At 50.9% G+C, this 22,055-nt stretch overlaps 1 protein-coding gene across 2 annotated transcripts in view; it reads right to left on the bottom strand.

Annotated features, from left to right (window-relative positions):
- The window catches only part of NCF4 (neutrophil cytosolic factor 4, 40kDa), an 18,712-nt gene extending 4,641 nt beyond the window's left edge, over nt 1-14,071 (bottom strand). For both annotated transcript variants that reach the window (XM_010860547.1, XM_010860548.1), the window contains exons 1-6: nt 13,847-14,071; nt 7,630-7,714; nt 7,080-7,233; nt 4,254-4,324; nt 1,226-1,353; nt 118-175 (exon numbers count right to left, since the gene is read on the bottom strand). In XM_010860547.1, the coding sequence (XP_010858849.1) occupies nt 118-175; nt 1,226-1,353; nt 4,254-4,324; nt 7,080-7,233; nt 7,630-7,714; nt 13,847-13,878 (528 nt within the window). In that variant the 5' untranslated portion in view covers nt 13,879-14,071. The remainder of the gene's footprint in view (nt 1-117; nt 176-1,225; nt 1,354-4,253; nt 4,325-7,079; nt 7,234-7,629; nt 7,715-13,846) is intronic.
- Between the last annotated feature and the right edge of the window lie 7,984 nt (nt 14,072-22,055).

Below are 22,055 nucleotides of genomic sequence, written 5' to 3'. Positions count from 1 at the left end.
CCCCTCCCCCGCCCTGTACCCAACCCCCGCCCTAGGCACACAGTGGGCACCAGCAGGACGGGCTCAGGGGCTGGAGATGGAGCCAGGCTGCTGCCCAGTGGTGAGGTGGGAGGGTACCTCTGCTCGTGGAGCTGCCATGCGGTCAATGCCAGCAGCTTGTGGGGACTCGCTTTTTCTGTGGAGAGAGAAGAGGGGCTTGTCATCCCTTCTGCTTCTGTGCCGAGGAGGGCCTCAGCAGAGGAGTTAAAGATGCAGTTACAATTGCTCCTCTGTGCCAGCATGCTACCCACAGCTCTCATCGCCCTGGAGGAGGGACTGCACCCCCCCTCTGTGGACCAGAAAGCAGAGGCTCAGATAAACATTTGCTTAGGGCCATAGCTTGCCAACTCTTTCCCGTTACTCCCCACACTCAACCCCTAATCTTCCAGCTGAGTAAATGGGCTTCAGAAAGTGCTGAGCTCCACTCCAGGACCCAGGGTTGCTGTGGGGCACAGACGGAATTCAGGCCACACCTGCCTGGGTGCCTGTGGGAAATGGCCCGGCACGACTTGGAGAGGACACTCAGAGACACTGGCCGGAATGGAGGGAGGAGCTGGATGGGCAGGCGGGGCTCAGGAGCCTTGTCCTGTGATTCTTAGCAGCAGCAGCAACATAGAGTTGTTCATCGGCTTGAATTTTCAGTGATTTTTTTTACCCCGTGCTTAGAAGGGGCCAGAGGGAGCTGGGGGCCCTTTAGAATAAAGGAGTGAGCAGCAGCGTCCCCTGGTGGCCAGTGTCGGAGGAGCCACCAGGAGCCACAGCCGGCCCCATGGAACTAAAACTAACCAGGAACAAGGCGTGCCAGGCGATGATGGGAAGAATGTTTGCAGACAGAACCATTCCCCCTCCCTTCCCGACTCTCCCCGCCCCAAGCACCCAAAGCCCTCGGGCCATCGCCAATGGTTGCCATGGCAACAAGCTTTTCCCGTCACAGCCCCTGTCCTCTGGCCTGTCGTGTCATACATCAAAACACACCCACTTTCTGTCCGTCCAGACCCTACGCTTGATTTTCCAAGCTTACCTAACAACCCAAACCACCCTGGAGGACTCAGACAAGAGAACCAGTTTATATGCCTGCCTTCTTTCAGGGGAAAAAGTGCCTTCGCGGCAGGGGCCTCCAGGACAGCCCACCCGGTCAGCAGCAAGTGGCCCAGGGCCGTTGTGAGCATGGGGCCCCATCACTTACACTCGCCGGGTGCGCGGGCGGAGCCGCCGGAGCGCCTGAGGCACCTGCTCGGCGTCGTAGGACGACTGGTAGAAGAAGATGCGAACATCCTCGTCCATCAGCACCCAGATGGGCAGGCTGAGGAGGTGCTGCGTTTGCCGAGAAGGCAGGACAGGTCGGGGGTCAGCAGTCTTGGCATCCCAGCCCCGTAGCTCCATCCCCACTCCCCCCACACACACTATTCCCCGGCCATTAATGCATTCTCTGCCTGATAAAGAAACAAGATATATTTTGAAATTTCAACAGGGTGAATGAAACATGTCACAAGATCTACCCCCGGGTTCAAGGTCAGGAGGAACCACCTAACTTGAGAAGAGCTCGTTTGGAAAAGACCCACAGCCCTCCAGACACAACAGATGACATGATGCGGTGGTGACTATTCAGGCGCGGCACTGAGCGCCACACCGTGTGACCTCGCTCCCTCTCACAATAACCTGGGAGTGAGGGTCACAGAGGTGAAGGGACCTGCCCAGGGCCTCACAGCCTAGTGAGCGACAGAGCTGGTCACCCAGAGCCATCTGCCACCAAAACTCATCCCTTAGGTCAGAATGAGACAATGGTCGGGGAAGCACCTCCCAGATAAACCACATTAACAACACTTGGTGATATTACCACCTAAATGACGCTTCCTGATACTGTATGTCATATTATAGGATCAGAGTGGGAAAGTGCCCAGGTCAGTGGGCAGAGCTAGGAAGTGATAGGGTTGAGATTGATTATCTGATGCTGGTTGCAACACCCATGATGCAATGACCCTCAAGCTGCGAAGATGCAGAGCACCCAGAACCTGGCAGGGTCATCCCTCCAAGCTGTCCACTGCACAGGTCCCCAGGAGCACTGCAGTTGGCTTTGGGTGCTACAGCTCCAGAGGCACCCAGAGCCCCCCCAGAAAACCCCATGGGGACGGCAGGATGGAGGGAGGCCGGGAACTCCACCCCAGAGGGACTGCAAACTCAGAGCCTAGAAAAGGCACGGTTGCTTTATGGGGAGGATGGGAGACAGCAGCCCAGAGATGAGCTCACGGGCACAGATAGAGCCAGGCTGTGCCTGGGACAGAATCTGCCACTCATCTAGGTGACCTTGGCAAGGATGCCTCTGTGTATTCATTAATACAATGAGGGTGAGGGTACCTCCCTTGTAGGATTGTGGAAGGACTAGATAAGTGAATTTGTGCAAAACACTTAGAACAGGCATCTAGCAAGGGCCCCATCCAAGCTGAATGTTATCATTGTTGCTATTACTTTTATTCCAACACAGTACAGTGGATAGAGCAAAATCGTGGAGTCAGAGAGATGTGTGTTCAAACCCCATCCTACTTACTAAATGCTCTGTGACACCAAGGGAGCGACTCTACCTCTCTGTGCCTCCATTTCCTCACTTTAAAATATGGATAAGAGTACTGAACTCACAGGTTATTGAGAGAATTAAATAAGCCATTTATCCAACAAATGCATGGATATATCAAGAGCCTCTTAGTTGTACACCACCTGGTTCCAGGCAATTGTCGTTATCACATGAACCCTATTCTTAATGAGGACAGAGGTGAGACCACTGAGTAGAAGTCACAGGAAGCTGGGCTTTTCTAATAGCTGTCCAACAATGGATGAGCAGCCTGGGTCAGGAAGAGTGGTAATGAGCTCCCCGTCTCTGAATGTTCCAAGCCCAGGGTGGGGTTACCAATACACTGATTGACCTTTTGGCTTCAAGGAACCCACTCAGACAGACAGGTAGAGATGAGATTCTCCAGGCTGCTGGTTGCCAAGACCAGGTGAAGAGCAAAGAGCTCCAGCTCCACACACCTTCTCGCTCTGGCTCCTTCCAGCCCTGCTGGAGGAGACTAGAGGAGCCAGCCACCCTGAAGGAGCAGCTGTCACAGCGCCCCCTGGAGGGGAGACACCACCAGTGCTGGAGCCCAGGTGCTTTCCTACCCTACCTGTTCTCCACCCAGAGCCCAGGATTCCTGCAGCCGCTGGGGAGGGCAAGCCAGCCACCTGCTCCCTTTTGCTTCCCCCTCCACACTCCTCCTGCCCCCTCACTCCATTAGGAGTCATGCTGTCTCACATTCTGGAGGCAGGTTCACAGTTTACAAAGCACTCTTCTGTCCTTTTCTCAACATCAGTCCCCTCCTGTGAAACCAGAAAGTTGGGGGCACCATCTCATTTCATAGGCAAGAAAACTGAGACCTAGATAGGATGAGCAATTAATCCTAAATCACGCAGGGAATGACAAAGCACAGACCAAAGAGACTCCTAGCTCGGTGCTCTTTTCCCGTAAGAGTAGGAGAGGAAGGGGCGATCTCACTGTCTCTGAGGATGCCTCTTGGCTCTGAAGAGGGTTGCCTTCTCCAGTTTCCTAAGGTTGCCATCAAGCCATGTCTTGTATACCTCTAGTGACGGGGTGCCCACTACCCTAGGAACGCTATCCATTTCTTGCACAGCTTTAATTGGTGTAAGGCTTTCCTAACCAGCCTTGTGTCTGTCTATAAGATGCTCCTTCCTCTGTGCTCCCATCTCCTGAGGATGCAGACAATATACAGGTTGGGGAATACATAAGGGCATCTGTCCAAGGCCCATGGATGCCACTAAAATCCAGCCTGTGTCCTGTTCATGTGTGTTATGTGAGAAAGCTGGGGGCCTGGTTTGCCATGCCCCTGTTATACAGGCCGTTCATCATCTGTCTGTATTCCCATAAGACAGTGGGGACCTTGGGGCAGGCATTGGATCCTATTCTCCTCTCTACCAGGAGGCTCAGCACAGCCATTAGTCAGTTCAAGGTGTGTCTTCCTGAATCTTCTCCACTGCTCCTGCCCCATCCCCCTGGAACCCTGAGAATATGTCCTGTTTCTCTCCCCAGGCCTGGCCTTTAAGGATTGAAGATGAGGGCCATCAGAGCAGGAGAGCCAGCCCCAGTTCCCAAAGCCACCTGGGCCCCTCCCTGTGCTCAGCACCCTGTCCCCTCCCAGGAGCCACGTGGCCTAGCCCCGCCTTACCTTCATGTAGGCGTTGAGGGCAGGTATTCGCATCTCGGCAATCTCCTGTTTCACACCCACGTAGACTTTGGCTGAGAAAACGCAAAAAGCTGTCCTGGGAATCTGGCCCAATAGCATTGTCTCCGGGCCAGGAGCTGCCCACCGGAGGCAGGAACCCTTTCCACTAGCTCAGCGCTCCTCCCGCTCATCGGCCCACGGCACTCTGGGGGCCACCATCCAATGTGCATTCTCTGTTATACTATCATCAGCTGATACTTTTCTTGTTTTAACTGTTTATCTATTGCCTTTTCCTACACACGCACACAGACACACACACACACATGATTCTTAGCTCCAGGAGAACAGGATCTTTGCATTGCTCACAGCTATAGTCTCATCACCTGGAACTGTGGTCCTCAAGTCTGGTTGTGCATTCATGTTGCCCAAGGAGTGTGTAAAATCTCATTGCTCAGGACTCACCCCAGAAGAATTTAAATCAGAATCTCTGGGGGTGGAACATGGGCATCAACAATCTTTTAACCTCAAGGTGCTTCCAATATGCCACCCAGGTTAAAGAGCCATGGTGTAGAACAAGGGCCGAACTAGTAAATATTTGAGGAGTGGATGGGTGAAGCCTTCCTCGAAAGCAAGACAGAGTGTTTGTGGGGAAAGGGAAACTGATGATGCTGATCAAAGACAAATGTCCTCTCTGGGAACTTCAGGGGGCTCTGAATCATCCACTCAGAGAGCCCCCCAGAAGGCAAATGTGAGATAGGTCTGGCTCCTGCTGGCCACTGCCCCTGAGGCACACTGGTGTCTGGGAGTGGCAGGAGGGCAGCATCTGAGGCCTGGGGGAGTGAGAAACTGGGAGATTAGTAGCAAGTAAAGGGCAACTAAATTAAAAGATGCTTACTCCTTGGAAGGAAAGTTATGACCAACCTAGACAGCGTATTCAAAAGCAGAGGCATTACTTTGCCAACAAAGGTCCATCTAGTCAAGGCTATGGTTTTTCCAGTGGTCATGTATGGATGTGAGAGTTGGACTGTGAAGAAAGCTGAGCATCGAAGAATTGATGCTTTTGAACTGTGGTGTTGGAGAAGACTCTTGAGAGTCCCTTGGACTGCAAGGAGATCCAACCAGTCCATTCTGAAGGAGATCCGCCCTGGGATTTCTTTGGAAGGAATGATGCTGAAGCTGAAACTCCAGTACTTTGGCCACCTCATGCGAAGAGTTGACTCACTGGAAAAGACTCTGATGCTGGGAGGGACTGGGGGCAAGAGGAGAAGGGGACAATAGAGGATGAAATGGCTGGATGGCATCACGGACTCGACAGATGTTGAGTTTGAGTGAACCCTGGGAGTTGGTGATGGACAGGGAGGCCTGGCGTGCCGCAATTCATGGGGTCATAAAGAGTCAGACATGACTGAGCGACTGAACTGAACTGAACTGAAAGGGCAACTAAAGTCATAGGCATGCAGGTCGAATTATCTGTGTGGGGCGGCAGAGAGGCGGAAGGGAGGGGAGTGAGAAGACAAAAGTGAGGACGATGGGTGCCTGCCTTCCCAGGAGCACCAGAGGAGGCGACTCTGTAAGGAGATGGAGGAGCCACAGGAGACAGGAAGGGAATTGGGAAAGGCTGGCACCACAGCAGTTTGGAGAGAGCACCCCAGAGGAAGAAGTGGGCTGATGAAGTTGAGGCCTGAGTTGTACCCATGGATCATGTCATGGGCCACTGTCCCCAGAGGAACTCACAGAGCAGGAAGAGCTGAAACCCGGCTGGTGGGTTGAGCAGAGGATGGAAGATGAGAAGGTCAGACAGCAAGTCAAGATTTATTGTGGAAGGAAGGAGAGATCTTTGAGGGCCCTTGGGGCTAACAGAGGCTTCTGGCTAGAATGCTCACTTAGGATACGTTTTTGCTTAAAGATGAAAGAGAACCAAGCCCGCCCGTGGTGAAGCTTGGCAGACAGTCAGTAGATGAAGGAGAAGGTGAATCTACAGGGGTAGCAAGGGACAAGCTGTCAGGGAGGAGAGATCAACTGAGAGCAGGAGGGGCCCCTCCTCCCTGCCACCCAGAGATGGGGAAAGGGTGAGTGAGGGAACGGGTGAGTTTCCTCCCTGGGGCTGGCTGCTGGCTGGGAACCTCAGGCACTGGCTAAGGCAGAGAGGAAGCCCAGCTGGAGGTGGGGTTTGAAGCTTGAAGAAGGGAAGGTCAGGGAGTATTTTGCAGCCTGTGGGGTGGGGCAGGCACAGCCAAGGCACACACCATGAACCCTATACCCCACTCTGGCAGGGTTCTCTCCTGCTGGGCTCACGAAGGCTGGCCTTGAGAAGCCGAGAAGTTTGCACCTTTCCAAGGTGCGTGTTAGGACCGAGTAGGGGTGGAAGGCCAGGAGACAGGGGGGTGGAGGCCCATCCAAAAGCAGCAGTGGGTGTCCCAGCAGAGCAGGGAAGGAGGAGCACCCATGGGGGACTGAGGAGTTACAGGGCAGTTCCCCTCGAGGGGCTGGAAGATGAGTCTGTGTTTAACATGGGGAACACAGGGATCCCTGTCTCCAGGAGGAGAGGCCGGGGCTGATGCACTCAAACCTGGTGGTGGATGGCTAAACCGGGGCAGCTGCGCAGGTCATAGAGCACAGGAGGTCAAGGGCTCAGAGGTTAAGGGTTCCGAGGCCGGAGAGCCAGAGGTGGCAGCCTGTGACTGGCAGGAGGGGGGCATGGATTAAATAAACAGTTTTCACTAAAATAGAATGGTTTATGCTAAAACAGAAGCACCGAACAGCACCCAGAGAGCTGGGAGGAGAGGCGAGCCAGTGGGCTCCGACCTGGGGCAGCCAGTCGCTGCCTACCTGGGAGCGTGGGGAGGATACAGGTTAAGGGGCTGGTCTTGCTCTCCTGCCCGAAGCGCTCCTCCAGCTTGCTCTGTAAGGCGTAGAACTGGCGGTAGCGGCGGTAGATGAGGTACTTGGACCCCCCTTTCGTCTTTACCTCGATGACAAAAACCTAAGGACAAAAACCACAGGCTGAGCTAGCAAGCCAGGGATTGGGGCTTTGCAGACCGGGGGCGGGGGGAGGGGTGGCCTCACAGGCCAGAGGTAGAGGATGGTGGAGGTCCAGAGGCCCTAGGGTTAGATAATAATTTCTTGACCTCAGTATCACTTTGGGGGTGAGGTATTTCCCGGTCATGGGCACCACATGACATGAACTAGAATCCCTGGATGCCATGCAGTAGATGCCCCACCCCAGGTTGTGGTCATTAAAACTGTCTGCAGATATTTACTGCAAAGTGTCCCCTGGAGGGTAGAATTGCCCTGGTGAGAACCACCAGGATAGAACTTAGGAGAGGAAAGCACTGGAGGCTCAGAGGTCAGAGGGTGAGGGTGCAGGGGTCTTTCTTACAAAGTGGCTGGGGAAGCCTCTCTTCTCCTCAATGTCAGCGATGTTGGCTGAGATGGCAATGTCGTCAGGAAGCTGGTCGAAGTCGCTGAGGGAGGTGGGAGGAGAAGAAATGCTGGTTATCATCCTGAAGTGTTGAGGGGCTGCAAGGTGCAAGGCCCTGTGCCAAGTGAACCCATGTACCCAGCATTCTCTGTTCAACACCCTTCACATGCCAGGCTGTGACACAGACCAGGCGTCTGGAGTTGGAGCCACATGTCAACAACCATACTAGAATCTAGCAAATCTCTGTGGGGCTGCGTTATTCATTCAGGAGCAGAGCATCAAGCACCCCTGCCTATTACACCCTGTTCTAGGCCCTGGGTCACCTGCTTCCCAGAAAGGATGGCTGATTACACCCAGGGAAAATCCTCACAGAGGAGGTGACATTTGAGCCAGGTCTAGAAGGATGAATAGGAGTCCACCGGGTAGGACCAGAGCAGGGGAATGCCTGCCCTCCTCCCTGGCAGACTGAATGCAGGTGCTAAGGCTCTGAGGGCCAAGTCTATTGTGGTTGGAGTCTGGTGTGCTCAGAGTCTGAATAGGCAGATGAGGCCAGGCTGAGGAGGGTCTCCAGAGCCGAGCTAAGGAATTTTATAAGCAACAGGGAGCCATGGACAGCTTCAGAAGAGAGAGAAAACGCAACAGGGCTCTGGCTTTAGGATGCCAACTCTGGCAGTGGCGTGGAGAGAAAAAGGAGGGCAGAGACTGGGGGACAGAGCGCCACTGGGAGGCTCTGACGTGGTCCAGCTGAGAGATGAGGTGGGCCTGAGCCAGACAGTGGGGATAAGAAGAGAAGACAGACAGGAGGGATACCTGATAACAGACACTGTGCCATTTTTGTGCCCTCTGCTTCTTCCTAACTAATCAAGCTCCAGTTCTTTTCACGATGACAAAGCCTAGCCCCAAGGTGATAGATCACTTGGCCTGAGCCAAACATAATAATCCCATTGCTGTTTCCCAGACCCACTTGCAGCTAGGAGCAGCCATGTAACCTGTTGTGACCAAAGAGACCTAAGAGGAAATCTGCTGTAGGAGCCTCTGGGAGACGGTTTGCATCAAGATCCAGAGAGATGAACAAAGCTAGTAGGGTCTTCTCCTCTTTCCCCAACTGCCTGCCTGGAAAGTAGATGTGACATCTGGACTTGCAGCAGCCACATTGCATTCATGAGGCAAAAACGTGGGAATGATCACAGGAATCTCTGGGACTCTGGTCCTGAAGTCACTGAACGGCAGAACCAGTTGTGACCTACCTCTGAACTTCTCATTATGTGAAAGCATAAACCTCTGTTTGTTTCAGCCACTATCAGTTCCTCTGTTCTCTGCAGCCTTCTGCATTTCCAACGGATACACTGGTAATTTACGAGTCATTCCAGAGTTACGACCAGCAGGGTTTGGGGACTGTTTGGATATAGAGGTGAAAGAAAGGGCAGTGTCAAGAGTGACGCCCACATATTACCCGTATTGTGACCAGGATGGGTGGAAGGGGAGCAGGGTTGATGGACACATTTTGGAACGTGCTAATCTGAGAGGCCCCTGGGGCACCCAGGTCATGATCCTGCAAAAGTTGGTGTGTGGCTCTGGAGTCCTGCAGGGAGTGGAGTTGAAGAGGGTCCCAGCTGGATTGCGAGTGGTAAGAACCTTCTGCCCTGTGACTAGTGGTTAAAACCCCCAGGGAAGAGCAATCCGTGAGCAGAGGAGGGGATTGAGAGGGACAGATGGAGGAAGAGAAAACGGAACACCAAGGCGGGGGAGGAGGAGCAGCTAGGGTCACCCAGTCCAGCCGCTTGTAGACAGATGAAGAAATTAGAAGCCATCAGCAATCGTGTTCCTGTTGCAGCAGTTGGGAAACAGGGTGGGAGAGGGGAGCAGGGCTGCCTGAACCTCGGAGCCAGATGGAACCTCAGTCCCAGCCCCCACGGGGCCCCAAGTGACGTGGACTGCAGGGATCTAACTCAGGACTCTGGAGGCTGGCCCAGGAGGTGACTCAGGATGGCGGTGGGCAGGCACAGGAAATCCCTACCACTCCCAGGCTAGCAGCCTGCCCACTCACTTTCCACACAGGGTCCTATGGTAACAAACACCCTTGGGAGAAGCTTCCTCCTCCACTTTCTCCCCTGAGACGGTGAATTTCCTGACTATTTCACCTTCAGTAGGAGGCCGGTGGGGCAGGAAGGAACTGGAGAGGCAGAACGGCCCTTTGCAGGGAAACAGGTAATGGTAACTACAGCTGACGATGTCCTAAGCACACGGAGCACCAGGGACCCTTCTAAGACAGTGTCACCTTTTTCCAGACTGAGGTACAGAGGTTAACAAACTTGTCCCAAAAAGTAAAAAAACTGGGATTTGGCTCCAGAATTTTTTCCCAGTCCACTGGCCCTGGTTTGAAGCTCCCAACAGCTGGCTGTGTTAAACTCAGATAAATCCCAGCCCCTCACAGCATCAGTCTCCCATCTAAAATAATAACAACAGTAATAATATTGTTAGCAGCTACTGTAACTCAGACATTGTCCTAAGAACTCTAGGATGTGGCCTCTGCCTTCCTGGGTTTCATGGTTGATTGGAAGAGTTGGATAAATAATTACATAATTTCAGTAATCATAGAAGCTGTGAAGGAAAAGTCCACAACGTTTCAAGCTACAGCAGGAGCCCAGCCATTACTATAGTCCCTGGAAGAATCTGTAGTACATCAGACAAGAAAGCTCACCAAGCCGACACTTCTAAGATGGGTGTGAAGTTATCAGAGGGAGAAGCAAGGATGCTGTACCTGCAGGGAGGGCAAGGTGTGCTCAGACTGAGGATGATCAGGGAGGGCTTCCTAGAAGAAATGGCACCAGGTAAAGAGGAGTCGACTCAGGACAACAGGCAAGAGAAAGAGTGGGTGCAGAGGCCTCAACTATGCAAGAAGGGGTAAGTTACAAGGGATGAGGCCAGGGAGACCAGCAGAGCCTACTCATGAAGGGTGCTTGTGCCCCGCCTTGGGGTGGTGGGGCAAAGAAGGGTTATGTTGGGAGACCTGTGTGTCACAGAGGGGAGGGCACAGGTGAAAGATGAAGACCTGAATTCCCGCTCTGACACTGCCAAGGTCAGCAGACTTGGGAAGACTCCTCTCTGAGCTCTGACCCCTCCACCACTCCGAGATGGGGCCCAAGGAGGTATTTATATCCTGGGAGGGTTTGGAGGTCACATCTGTAACAAGCATAGCTGGAGAAGCCCCAAAGGAGCAGGGACCCTGCTCACTGCTGTATCCCCAGTGCCCAGAACAGCACTGGCACATAGTAGGTGCTCAGGGAGATGCAAACCCACTCCCCGTGTCTGTTTTACAGCAAGTCCACTGTGTGCTGACACTGTGGCTCAGCAGTAAAGAATTCACCTGCAGTGTAGGAGACTTGAAGGAGACAAGGGAGACGTGGGTTAGATCCCTGGGTTGGGAAGATCCCCTGGAGGAGGAAATGGCAGCCTACTCCAGCATTCTTGCTTGACATCCCATGGACAGAGGAGCCTGACGGACTATAGTCCTTGGGGTTGCAAAGAGTCGGACACGGCTTAGCAACTAAACAACAACAAAAGCAACCACTGTGGGCCACGTGGGAACAGCCTGGCTGCCTGCAAGGCGGGGCCAGGGAGTTGAACCAAGAAGTCATTGCACCAGGCAAAAGCGGGGGTGCAAAAAAATGGGCAGCAAGTCCCCCTAGAAGAGCTGCCCCCTGGAGACCTCAGCCAGAACCCCTCTGAACTGAAGTCCACTCAGGGCCCAGAGATTGATATTGTTCATGAAAAGTCCATTTGGGAGGCCTGGACAGGAGGAGCTGGGTGACGGGCGGAAAGACCCTGGGGCAGCAGCTAGTTCAGGGTTCCTGCCTCCTACACACAGTAGGCGCTCAAAACACGCTTGTGGAAAGTGCACTCAATGCCCCCACAGCAGTCCTTTCCACCTTCAGATGCCTCACGCCTTAGAAAGTCCTGCTACCAGAAATCTGCTGCCCTCCCATTACATCCTCCACTTCGGCCTCAGGCATCCAGACCTCACTTTTAAATAGGCATCCAGGTACAGGGAGACAGAGACCCCAGGCGCGGCTCCATAGCCCCATGAAAGAGGGGGGAAGGGCACCTTTCCTCCATAGAGGGGCAAGCACAGCTTCCAGGGGACCAGGACTAGGAGGGAGGGGTCGGCTCTGGGCATCATCTCTCTGACCCACGTGCCCTGAGAAACAGGAGGTGCACCAGCCTCAAACAGCAGCTATTTCCTGAAGGTTCAGGTTTACATGCCAGGCCCAGCCTCCACTGAGGACTTGGGGGCTGGAGGAGCTGGAATCTGTGGGGGGACCTGAGGACATAGGGCTTGGCTCCTGCCTTCCTGAACCTCACCCCAGCCCCCAGCACCACCCTCTGTGGCTCTTGAAGACCATTCTTTTTCTTTTTTTGGCCGCACTGCGTGGCATGTGGGATCTTAGATCTCTGAGCAGAGATCAAACCCATACCCCCTGCAGTGGAAGTGCAGAGTTTTAACCACTGAACTGCTAGGAAAATCCCTGGAAGGGCATTCCTGAATCACCCTCCAAGCATTTGCATTTGATATCCCTCCTGCAACACATACACACACACACCTTCCTTCTGACATTTGACATTCAGGAATTCCATCCCGGCTCCCACTTCTAGCCTCAGAGTCCCCCAGGGGCCCTCTGCTGCCCACTTCAGCCAGACCAGCCTGGCCCATCCCCGGTGACCCTCTGAGCCACTTCCATGCTTTTACCACACTCTTTCTGATGTCATCTGCAGCTCTGATCCAGACAGGCAGGAACCAAGCCCTATGTCCTCAGGTCCCCCCACAGCTCAGAGCACAGGCTGACCTACCGAGGAAACTCAGAGAATGTCTCCTAAGAAATGAGGCGAGGCCCTGGCAAGGCTATGCTCGGAGCCCCAGCCTTGCCACTCACTTCATGTGACCCTGAGTGAATATTTTATTCTCCTTGGGGCTCAGTTTTCTCATCCATACAATGACAGTGTTGGTCCCGAAAGATCTAAAGACATTTTCCAGCTCAAAGATTCATCCATCCATCTGTTATTCGTTCATTCACTCACTCACTCAGCAGCATTTACTAAGTACTTAGTACTGGCATTGTTCAAATCCTGGGACATTTGCTGTTCACTTGGTAAGTCATGTTGACTCTTTGCGACCCCATGGACTACAGCACACCAGACTTCCCTGTCCTCCACTATCTCCCAGAGTTTGCTCAAGTTCATGTCCATTGAGTCGGTGATGCTATCGAACCATCTCATCCTCTGCCACTCCTTTCTTCTCCTGCCCTTAATCTTTCCCAGCATTAGGGGCTTTTCCAATCAGTTGGCTCTTCACATCAGATGGCCAAGGTAGTGGATTCAGCTTCAGCATCAGTCCTTCCAGTGAATATTCAGGGTTGATTTCCTCTAGGATTAACTATTTTGATCTCCTTGCTGTCCAAGGGACCCCCAAGAGTCTTCTCAGCACCACAATGAAAAAGCATCAATTCTTTGGCACTCAGCACTTTTTACGGTCCACCTCTTACATCTGTACATGACTACTGAAAAGACCATAGCTTTGACTAGATGGACCTGGGATATAGCAATGATCAAAAGAGATAAATACCCTATGGGACTTCCTTCTAATTGCGGAGCCAGTGACAAAGAAAACAGATGAGTGCGTATTGACTATTATGCCAGAGAAGTAAGGACTACACAGAAGAAGGAAACAGGGTAAGTGTTTGGAGGGGGCTGTTAAGGAAGGTTTCTTGAAGGAGTTGACATTTGAGCCAAGCCCTGGGAAACAGCCAGATTCTGTGCCTCCATCTGAACAGAAGATGAAAAGCCATTACTCAACACTGTGGAGTAGTGAGGTCCCCTGGGCCCCAGACACCTGAGTTCCCGTCCAGACTCCACCACCCACTCCTCCGTGACCCTGGGAAAGTCACTCCCCCTCTCTGAACCTCAGTGTCTTCACCCATGCCTGAGGGAAGTGAGCCACTACTAGGAGTTTCCTTTAAAAAGTTCTCAGAGTCTGTATTTCTGAGTATTTGGGGTCTGACTCAACTCCAGCCTCTCAACTTTTGACATTGATAAGCGGCTGCAGGACGGTGGGCCTCTGCCCTGCAAGGCCTGCCGGGAACAGTGAGGAAGCCCCGGGCGGGCAGCGCCCTGCACTCACCTCTCAGCCCGAAGTTGCTGTGCCTTGGCCATGGCTGTCAGTCCAGGGCAGGGGTGGCGGAGGTTCTCACGACTGGGCCCAGACCAAGGTCACCTCTCACTTCCCTCCAGCTAGCCTCGTCTAGGCTGTGGTCCCAGGAGTCCCCAGGAGCTGCCTCTGGGGAGGCCCCCAGCCAAGCTTCTCTCAGCTCTAGAAGAGGCTCCTCCTCCAGGCCCTCTGGGGCTGGCTGTGGCCCATACTTCCTCTTCCCCACCATGCAGATGTACCATAGCTGGGGAAGTACACACTCTCTGACGCTGGGTATGTGGGGTACACTGATTTGGCAGGGGCATTTGGGGACTTCCTTGATGTCAGTTCTTGGTGCCAGATCTTGGCTGGGTATCAGAGACCTGCTCTCCATCAGAGACTGGGCCTCAGTGCTGACTCAGCCACCAGAGGGGGCTTACATCCTTGGGGAGTCACTTCACATCCACTGACTCATCACACCCAGCCTGCACCCCCTCACTGTCGAGACTTTACCCAACCTATTCCCTAAGCTGGGAGTGCGGGCCTCCACCTCACCTTCCTTCCCAAAGTCCTCTCTCAGATGCCACCTCCTCCAGGAAGCCTTCCTGGTACCCCCAACAAAATTAGTGCTCACAGGCACTTGTGTCATATTAAAATGTGAGGGTTGGTTTATCTTTCTCTATTCCCCCTTTCCTGGAATTCTGGGCTGCACTTCTTTCATGCCTGGATCCCCAAGCCTACTTGGGCCTGGCACAGCCATTTCTCCCTACAGGGCTGCCAACCAAAGTGAGCATCACATTACAAATCTGAGCATACTCTTCCCTGCTTAAACTTTAACTGCTTCACCCTGCACTAGGAGAAAGTCCAAACTTCTAGTCCTGTCTGCCTCCAAAGTTCTGAACACCCTACTGGCTTCCCCAGCCCCCTCTCCTGGGCTATTTCCTTCCCACAATGGCCTCTAGTCCATTTCTAGAATGTTCCAAGATGTCTTCCCCTCTTAGCCTTCATGCAGGCTGTTTCTGCTGGAATGCTCTTCCCTGTCTCCTTTAGGGCTCATCTTGGAAGTCACCTCTTCCGGGAGACCTTCCAGGAACCTGAACTCTAAATATGTCCCCCTCTCTCTGCTATTCTCTCCCAGATCCCTGTGCTTCTGCTTTAGAGCATTGAGAACTATTGTAACTCCATATTTGTTTGTATTTTTATATGTCTGACAACTGTCTTCCCAGCTAGTGCAGTGCCTAGCACGTTGCAAGTGCTCACCCAATATTCAGGGAATGAACATGATTTTGTGGCCCCTCTAACCTGTATGGCTATAGAATTCTGAAGGGAGCTCTCCCAAGAGAGCCACACCCACTTGTCACACACACACAAACACACACACACACACTCACATTCACATTCACTCCTGCATCACAGATGCAAAGTAGAAAGCAGCAGGAAGAGGGCATGGATGATAGGGAAGACATGCCTTCTGGCATCACAGAATGGGCCCTTCTGGCCCTCTGTCCCAAACCCAAGCTGAATTAGGGCCCGCAGGGCTGGGACGAGGCTCTGTAGGGACAGAGCCAGCCCGGTGGAGCCTGAAACCAGGATCTCCCAGTGTAGTTCTTTTGTTGTTTCCACCACACAGAGACTGGGGATAAGAGTCATTCTTAGGATCCCAAAGGCTATCTGGCTCACAAATGAAGGACAGCTGGCAGCCTCAAGCCCTTCCTGTAAACCTCATCCCCACTCCACCCAGCCACCTCAAGGGACCTTCTGCCCCAAACAGAGTTCAGGGCAGAGCCCAAATCCCCAGGAGGCAATATGCTCTGGGCCCAGCACTACAGCCCTGACCCAGTGAGGATCTGCCTCCCTTCCTGCAGCCTGGCCAGGGTCAAGGGCTCTTCAGAAACCAAGATTCTTTATGGACTCCTTGGGAAGCAGGAACAACATTGGAGGACAGAACAGAAGACAAGAAAGGAGAAAAATGGAGGGATGTACCCAACCAACTATTTATCAAACAGGGCATTTGGAATACAGAGATAAACATGGCAGGATGAACACAAGTCAAAATTTCCCATCCTACTCCAGGCATATAAAAGCTGCGAGATAATATATTTTTAAGTATTTTAAACATATCAAGTCCAGCTCAAAAGCAAGAAAGTGTAATTTTCAGATTCTAAGAGAAGGGAACCTATACCAGTGAGAGGCACCCCACACCCAGTGGGAAAACCAGGGGTAGAAATGGGCTCATAGGGCTAAGATCTTAATGCCTAATCGGGGACTGAAAGTGTGAAAAGTGTTGGTCACTCAGTCGTGTCCGACTCTTTGTGACCCCATGGACTGTAGCCTACCAGGCTCCTCTGGCCATGAAATTCACTAAGCAAAAATACTGGAGTGGGTTGCCATTCACTTCTCCAGGAGTTTTTCCTGACCCAGGCAGCAAACCCAGTTCTTCTGCATTGCAGGCAGATTCTTTACTGTCTGAGCCATCAGGGACTAGCCACCAGTCTCAGACTAGGTTCAGGCTCTAAGTCCTGCTCTGCTGGCAGGAAATCAAATCTGCACTCCCAGTTTGAAGCTGGGTGTCAGAACTGATTAAAGGAATAGAACATCTCCACTATCAGCCTGGGGTCACTGCAGGAGTTGAGATGCTCTCCCAGGACATGGGCAAAATGAGAGATACATATACAAGATCAGAGCCTCAAACCTAAAATATGCACTGGTGTCAGACCCAGATCCAAGCTACCCACGCAGTATAGATATCCCAAGCTGAAGTAGTAACATCAAAATACTTTGGATGCCATGAGCTTGCAAGGCAATAACAAAACTTCCCTGTAGACTTACAGACAAAAAATGCAAATTGTGGAAAGAACCTTTCCACTATGAAAAATAGCTTATAGACTCAGCATACCAAAGAATTCACACCCAAAGAACTAGAAATAATACAGGCAATGACTCTGTCCCAGTCATGGTGACTCAGGGTTCCCCATCCGGAGGATGAAACTAAACGAGCAGTAACAGGACAGGGTTACGTGTGGCAGGTGCCTGTGAGTTCCAAGAGGTGCAAGCACCTAGCTGTGGCTGGGGACCGGGAGGACGCTGGCCTGCAGCTGGTCAGGAAAAACAGAAGTGACAACGATTTTAGCAAGGAAGTATGATCTAGCACTGGCATGCGATTGTATCACCATATGCACTTAGTTGAAAACATATATACAAACATGCTTTTAAACATATATGAGTCTGTGTAGACAAGTGTGAGGGTATTTATATTGTATATATTAAGAATATGCAATGTATACAGTAGTGACATTGTAAGTTTGAGAGGATGTATTTATTATTATTGAAGCATAATTTATTTACAATATTGTGCTTGTTTCTGGTATAGAAAGTGATGAGATATATTTTTATATATATATATATATATATATGTAAATATCCATATATATGTATTCTTTTTCAGGCTTTTTCCACTATAGATTGTTACAAGGTATTGAATACAGTTTCCTGTGTTATACAGTAAGTCCTTGTTCTTGATCTGATTTATATACAGTAGCGTATATCTGTTGGGCTTCCCAGGTGGTACTAGTGGTAAAGAACCCACCTGCCAATACAGGAGACATAAGACACTTGGGTTTGATCCCTGAGTCAGGAAGATCCCCTGGAGGAGGGCAAGGAAAGCCACTCTAGTATTCTTGCCTGGAGAATCCCACAGACAGAGGAGCCTGGCGGGATACAGTCCACAGGGTCTCACAGAGTCAGACATGACTGAAGTGACTTGGCACACATGTGCTTGTATCTGTTAATCCCACTCTCCTGATTTACACCCCTTTCCCCTTTGGTAACCATAAGTTTGTTTTCTGTGTCTGTGAGTCTGTTTCTGTTTTGTAAATAAGGTCATTGTATCATTATTTTAGATTCCACACATAAGCCATATCACGTGGTACTTGTCTTTCTCTAACTTACTTCACTTAGTATAATAATCTCTAGGTCCATCCATGTTGCTGAAAATGGCATTATTTCATTATTTTTATCACTGACAATAATATTCCATTGTGTTCCCCCAGGTGGCTCAGTGGTAAAGAATCCGCCTGCCAATGAAGGAGATGCAGAAGACATAGGTTTGATCTCTGGGTCAGGAAGATCCTCTGCAGGAGGAAATATTCTTGCTTGGAGAATCTCATGGACAGAGGAGCCTGGGGGACTACAGTCCATAGTGTTGCAAAGAGTCACACACAACTGAGCAACTGAGCATGCATGCAATATTCCATTGTGTATGTGTGTGTGTGGGGGGGTATATATATATATCACATCTTTATCCATTCATTTGTCAGTGGACATTTAGGTTGCTTTCATATTTGGCTATTGTAAATACTGTTGCTATGAATATTGGGGTGATTGTATTTTTTTGAGTTAGAGTTTTCATCTTTTCCAGATATATGCCCAGGAGTGGGGTTGCTGGATCACATGGTAACTCCATTTTTAGTCATTTAAGGAAGCTCCATCCTCTTCTCCACAGTGGCCACAGAGAGGCTATATTGAAATGCTGGAATCTGAGTGAGCCCAAACTGAGCATAAACATGAATATATCCGTAGCACATGAACTGGGCATCCCTTTATCTGTGAAACAGGCTTACCAAATAGGGTTGTAGTAAAACTTAATGAGAAAAAATGCACAAAAAGTGCCTAGATATGGGAATATCTACATCTTGTGCCAAGTTTTCAGTGTGTATGTGTGCGTGTTGTGTGTTCTGTTTTGTGTATGTGTTTATGTGTGTGTGTGTGTGTGTAGGGTAGGATAAACCCTCAGTTTCACCTTCCCGGTTTCTCAAGATCTTCCTTTCCCATCCCTAGCGCCCTCCACCCCAAAAAGCCTCCTGGGGACCTGACTCAGCCACTGGGCAGCTGCCTCTGCCTCGGGGCAGCGGTCCAGGATTGTCCAGGGAAGGGCTGAAGGCCTGCCGTGGGCCAGCTCTTCCCCTCCCCAACTCCTTCTCTCCCTTTCTTCTGCCCATAATTCTGCTGAATCTGGCTATTTTCTCTGGCTCCTCATACACAGAACACTGCTGCTAATTTTATGCCTAAGCTCTGATACAGTGTAATTTGAGGCCAGACACTCTGTCAGCAGTGGCCCCGGTCCTGCTGCTGCTGTGATTCCTGTGTCCCTCACCCCCACCACTGGTCTCCCGCTGCTGCTGCTGTGGTGAGAGAATGAGGCAGAGGAATTGCCAGGAAGAGAAGCCAAACCCTTCACACATTCCAAGCAGCACAGTTGTATTGAGTCTTTCTGAGTAGGTACAAAGAAATGCCTGAAGTGACCTCTTGCATCTTGAGAACTGACTTGTGATAACCTCCCCTCTCCACAGCCTGTGGGAAAAACTCACACACGTTATTCAACTGTTCGAATTGGTAGCTTCCGGTCCAGGCAGTAACGCTCACGTGTTTTATTCACAGAAACAAGTTTGCAGGCCCTCCCTTCCCACCAGGTTACTTTGAATGTACACCCAAAGCTAACAGCTCAGAGGTTTGAAGCCAAGAGGTCAGGAGGAAGAAAATTGCGAGTGTCAGTAGGAAGCAATGACAGTAAAGTGACATTCTGACAGTAAGGTGCCAAAGAGAACGCTGAAAAATAGAGGCTCAAGGACTCAAAAACAAATGCTAGGGTCTTTTCTGGTGGTCCAGTGGTTAGGAATCCAACTGCCGATGCTGGGGACACGGGTTCAATCCCTGGTCCGGGAAGATCCCACATGGTGTGAGGCAACTAAGCCTGGGTGCGGCAACTACGAAGCCTGCGTTCTAGAGCCGCAGCTACTAAAGCCCCACCCCCTAGAGCCCGTGCTCCGCAACGAGAAGCCTCCGCAACGAGAAGCCCAAGCACCATAAGAGCAGCCCCTCTTCGCTGCAACTAGACAAAGCCCTCGCACAGCAATGAAGACCCAGCACAGTCATAAATAAATAAATAAGAAAGAAAATGGAAGACACTGAAGCTATATATTAAAAAAAAATAAACCAGGGGCCACCCAGAGAAGGGGCATTGCTGCATTATGAAGGTTTACTAATATCCATTCAATAGGCTTCTCCAGAGGCTCAGCAGTAAAGAATCTGCCTGCAATTCGGAAGGTTCCATCTTAGGGTCAGGAAGATCCCCTGGAGGAGGAAATGGAAACCCACTCCAGTATTCTTGCCTGAAGAATTCCATGGACAAAGGAGCCTAGCGGACTACAGTCCCTAGGGTTGCAAAGAGTCGGACAGGACTGAAGCCATTTAGCATGCATGCATGCACTAATACCCATTCATAACCACATCTCCAAGGAAAGGTTCAATACTCTCAGAACATATCTGAGGGCTGCCAGTCCTGAATGAGGGCTAGATCTTTTTTTTTTTTTAAGGACTAGATCTTAATGTCACAAAATGCACAGCAGTTTTCAAACCTTTCTCATTCAAGTGCTGCAGGTCTGCAAGATAAAATGAAGAAACCCACCTCTGAGTAGCTGTTTATCAGGGCAAAGAGCTCCAGTGGCAGAAACAAGAGCATGATGATGGTCAGGGGCTGGGGCAAGACTGGGAGATGGCCCTGGAGCTCATCTTACAGGAAGTCAGCAAGTGTCCACCGCCTGGAATAATGACTCTCCTAAGGAAGAGAAGGAAAATCCCAGATTAGACTGAGCAAGGTTCCTGGGGATCCCTTACGTACTGAATTCCCCAATCCTGACCCACATGTGTCTCTCTTTGTAATTTATGAGGGGAACCTCACTGACCTCCTCCCTGAGCCATAAATAGCCACCTGGCAGGCCCCAGGAAGCAGCATTTGAAGACAAGGAAGGTGTGGATGGAGCCAACTAGACAGCAAGCTCCCGGAAGGCAGAAGGGCCCTGCCCTCCTCTGTGATGTCTCAGCATGCAGCAGAGCTGGGTCTGAAACTTAGGTGCCCTGGCTCTGACACACCTGAGTTATGTAACCTCTCTGACCATCAGTTTCCTTGTTCATTTTTCTAAATGGAGATGATTATACCTGCTTCATAGGATTGTTGCCTTATTCATTTCTCAAAACGTAGTGAGCACTTACTATGTCCCAGACACCTACTCTGTGCCCAGCTTCAATGAAAGCCATTGTTCTCATGAAACCTTCTGTAGATGGGTTAAATAAGTTGGTGAATGCCAACTCAGTATAATGCCTGGCATATGGAAGATGGACAGTAATTGATGGACATCACTGATGTTAATGTTGATGATAATTTCCTTGATATGGCTTGGTCCCTTCTTGGTCTCTCTCCCCCTGCACAGTTCACTCTCCTCTGACTTAAAACTTATTACGTCAAATTCTATTTTCCCCCCATATATGTCATCCACTGTCACTGCACTTGAGTTGTGGAAACCGCTCTGTGCCTAATCAAAATCATTGATGGAAATTGACCACCAGGGGACGCTGCGACCTACTCTGCAGCGCCACCTGGAGGAGGAAACATCATAAGTCATAAGCGAAAGGACCGGCTCGACAAGAGGGTCAAATAGTGAGAGCTAGCTTGGCAAAGCGCTGCTTGCTAAACTCCACAGCCAAATCTCCAGGCGGCCTCATCAGCCAGAATCTGAGCAGGATTCATGAGAAGAAGCCCCCTGAGGCGTAGGGATCCGGAATCTCCTCTCCTTTAATCACATATATGATAATGGCTAAGATACTCAGAGTTTACTGTTTAACCAACCCCCCACCACAAAATTGCAAGAGTATGTGAGTTAGCACTTTCAACGCCCTAACTACAGTGTTTGGCTCAAAGTCCAGCCCAATACATGTTGGCTCTGATTACTGTTACTTAATCCTCATTCCAACCCCTATAATATGCTCTTGAGATATTTTCCCCCTGCTCTTGAGATAAGGAAACCAAGGCTCTATGGGATTAGGAGACTGAACCAAAGTTACTTACTGGATGAGTGATGAAGTAAGATTTTGACCTTAAATCTGGCTGATTTCAAACCCACACTGTCAATAAATGTGCTGGACTGGCTAATTCATTCATATATTCACTTCTCAAGCATTGAGCATCTCTTCTGTACAGGTAGAAAGGATACGGAGATGAATCTGGCACAGTAGTTGCCTTCATGGAATTCATACCACTGCTGAAGTACACATGTATGCGTGTGTGCATACACACAAGCACACACATGCACCCATATGCACCTGCACACAAGTGAACATACACAGACAGGTGCACCCATGCACACATGGA

The sequence above is a fragment of the Bison bison genome, unplaced genomic scaffold, assembly GCF_000754665.1.
Source record: "Bison bison bison isolate TAMUID 2011002044 unplaced genomic scaffold, Bison_UMD1.0 scf7180017864468, whole genome shotgun sequence".
In the NCBI taxonomy this organism is placed as follows: domain Eukaryota; kingdom Metazoa; phylum Chordata; class Mammalia; order Artiodactyla; family Bovidae; genus Bison; species Bison bison.
The sequence above is the reverse complement of the archived record's forward strand: the minus strand, read 5'-3'. Positions and strand labels throughout refer to the sequence as shown.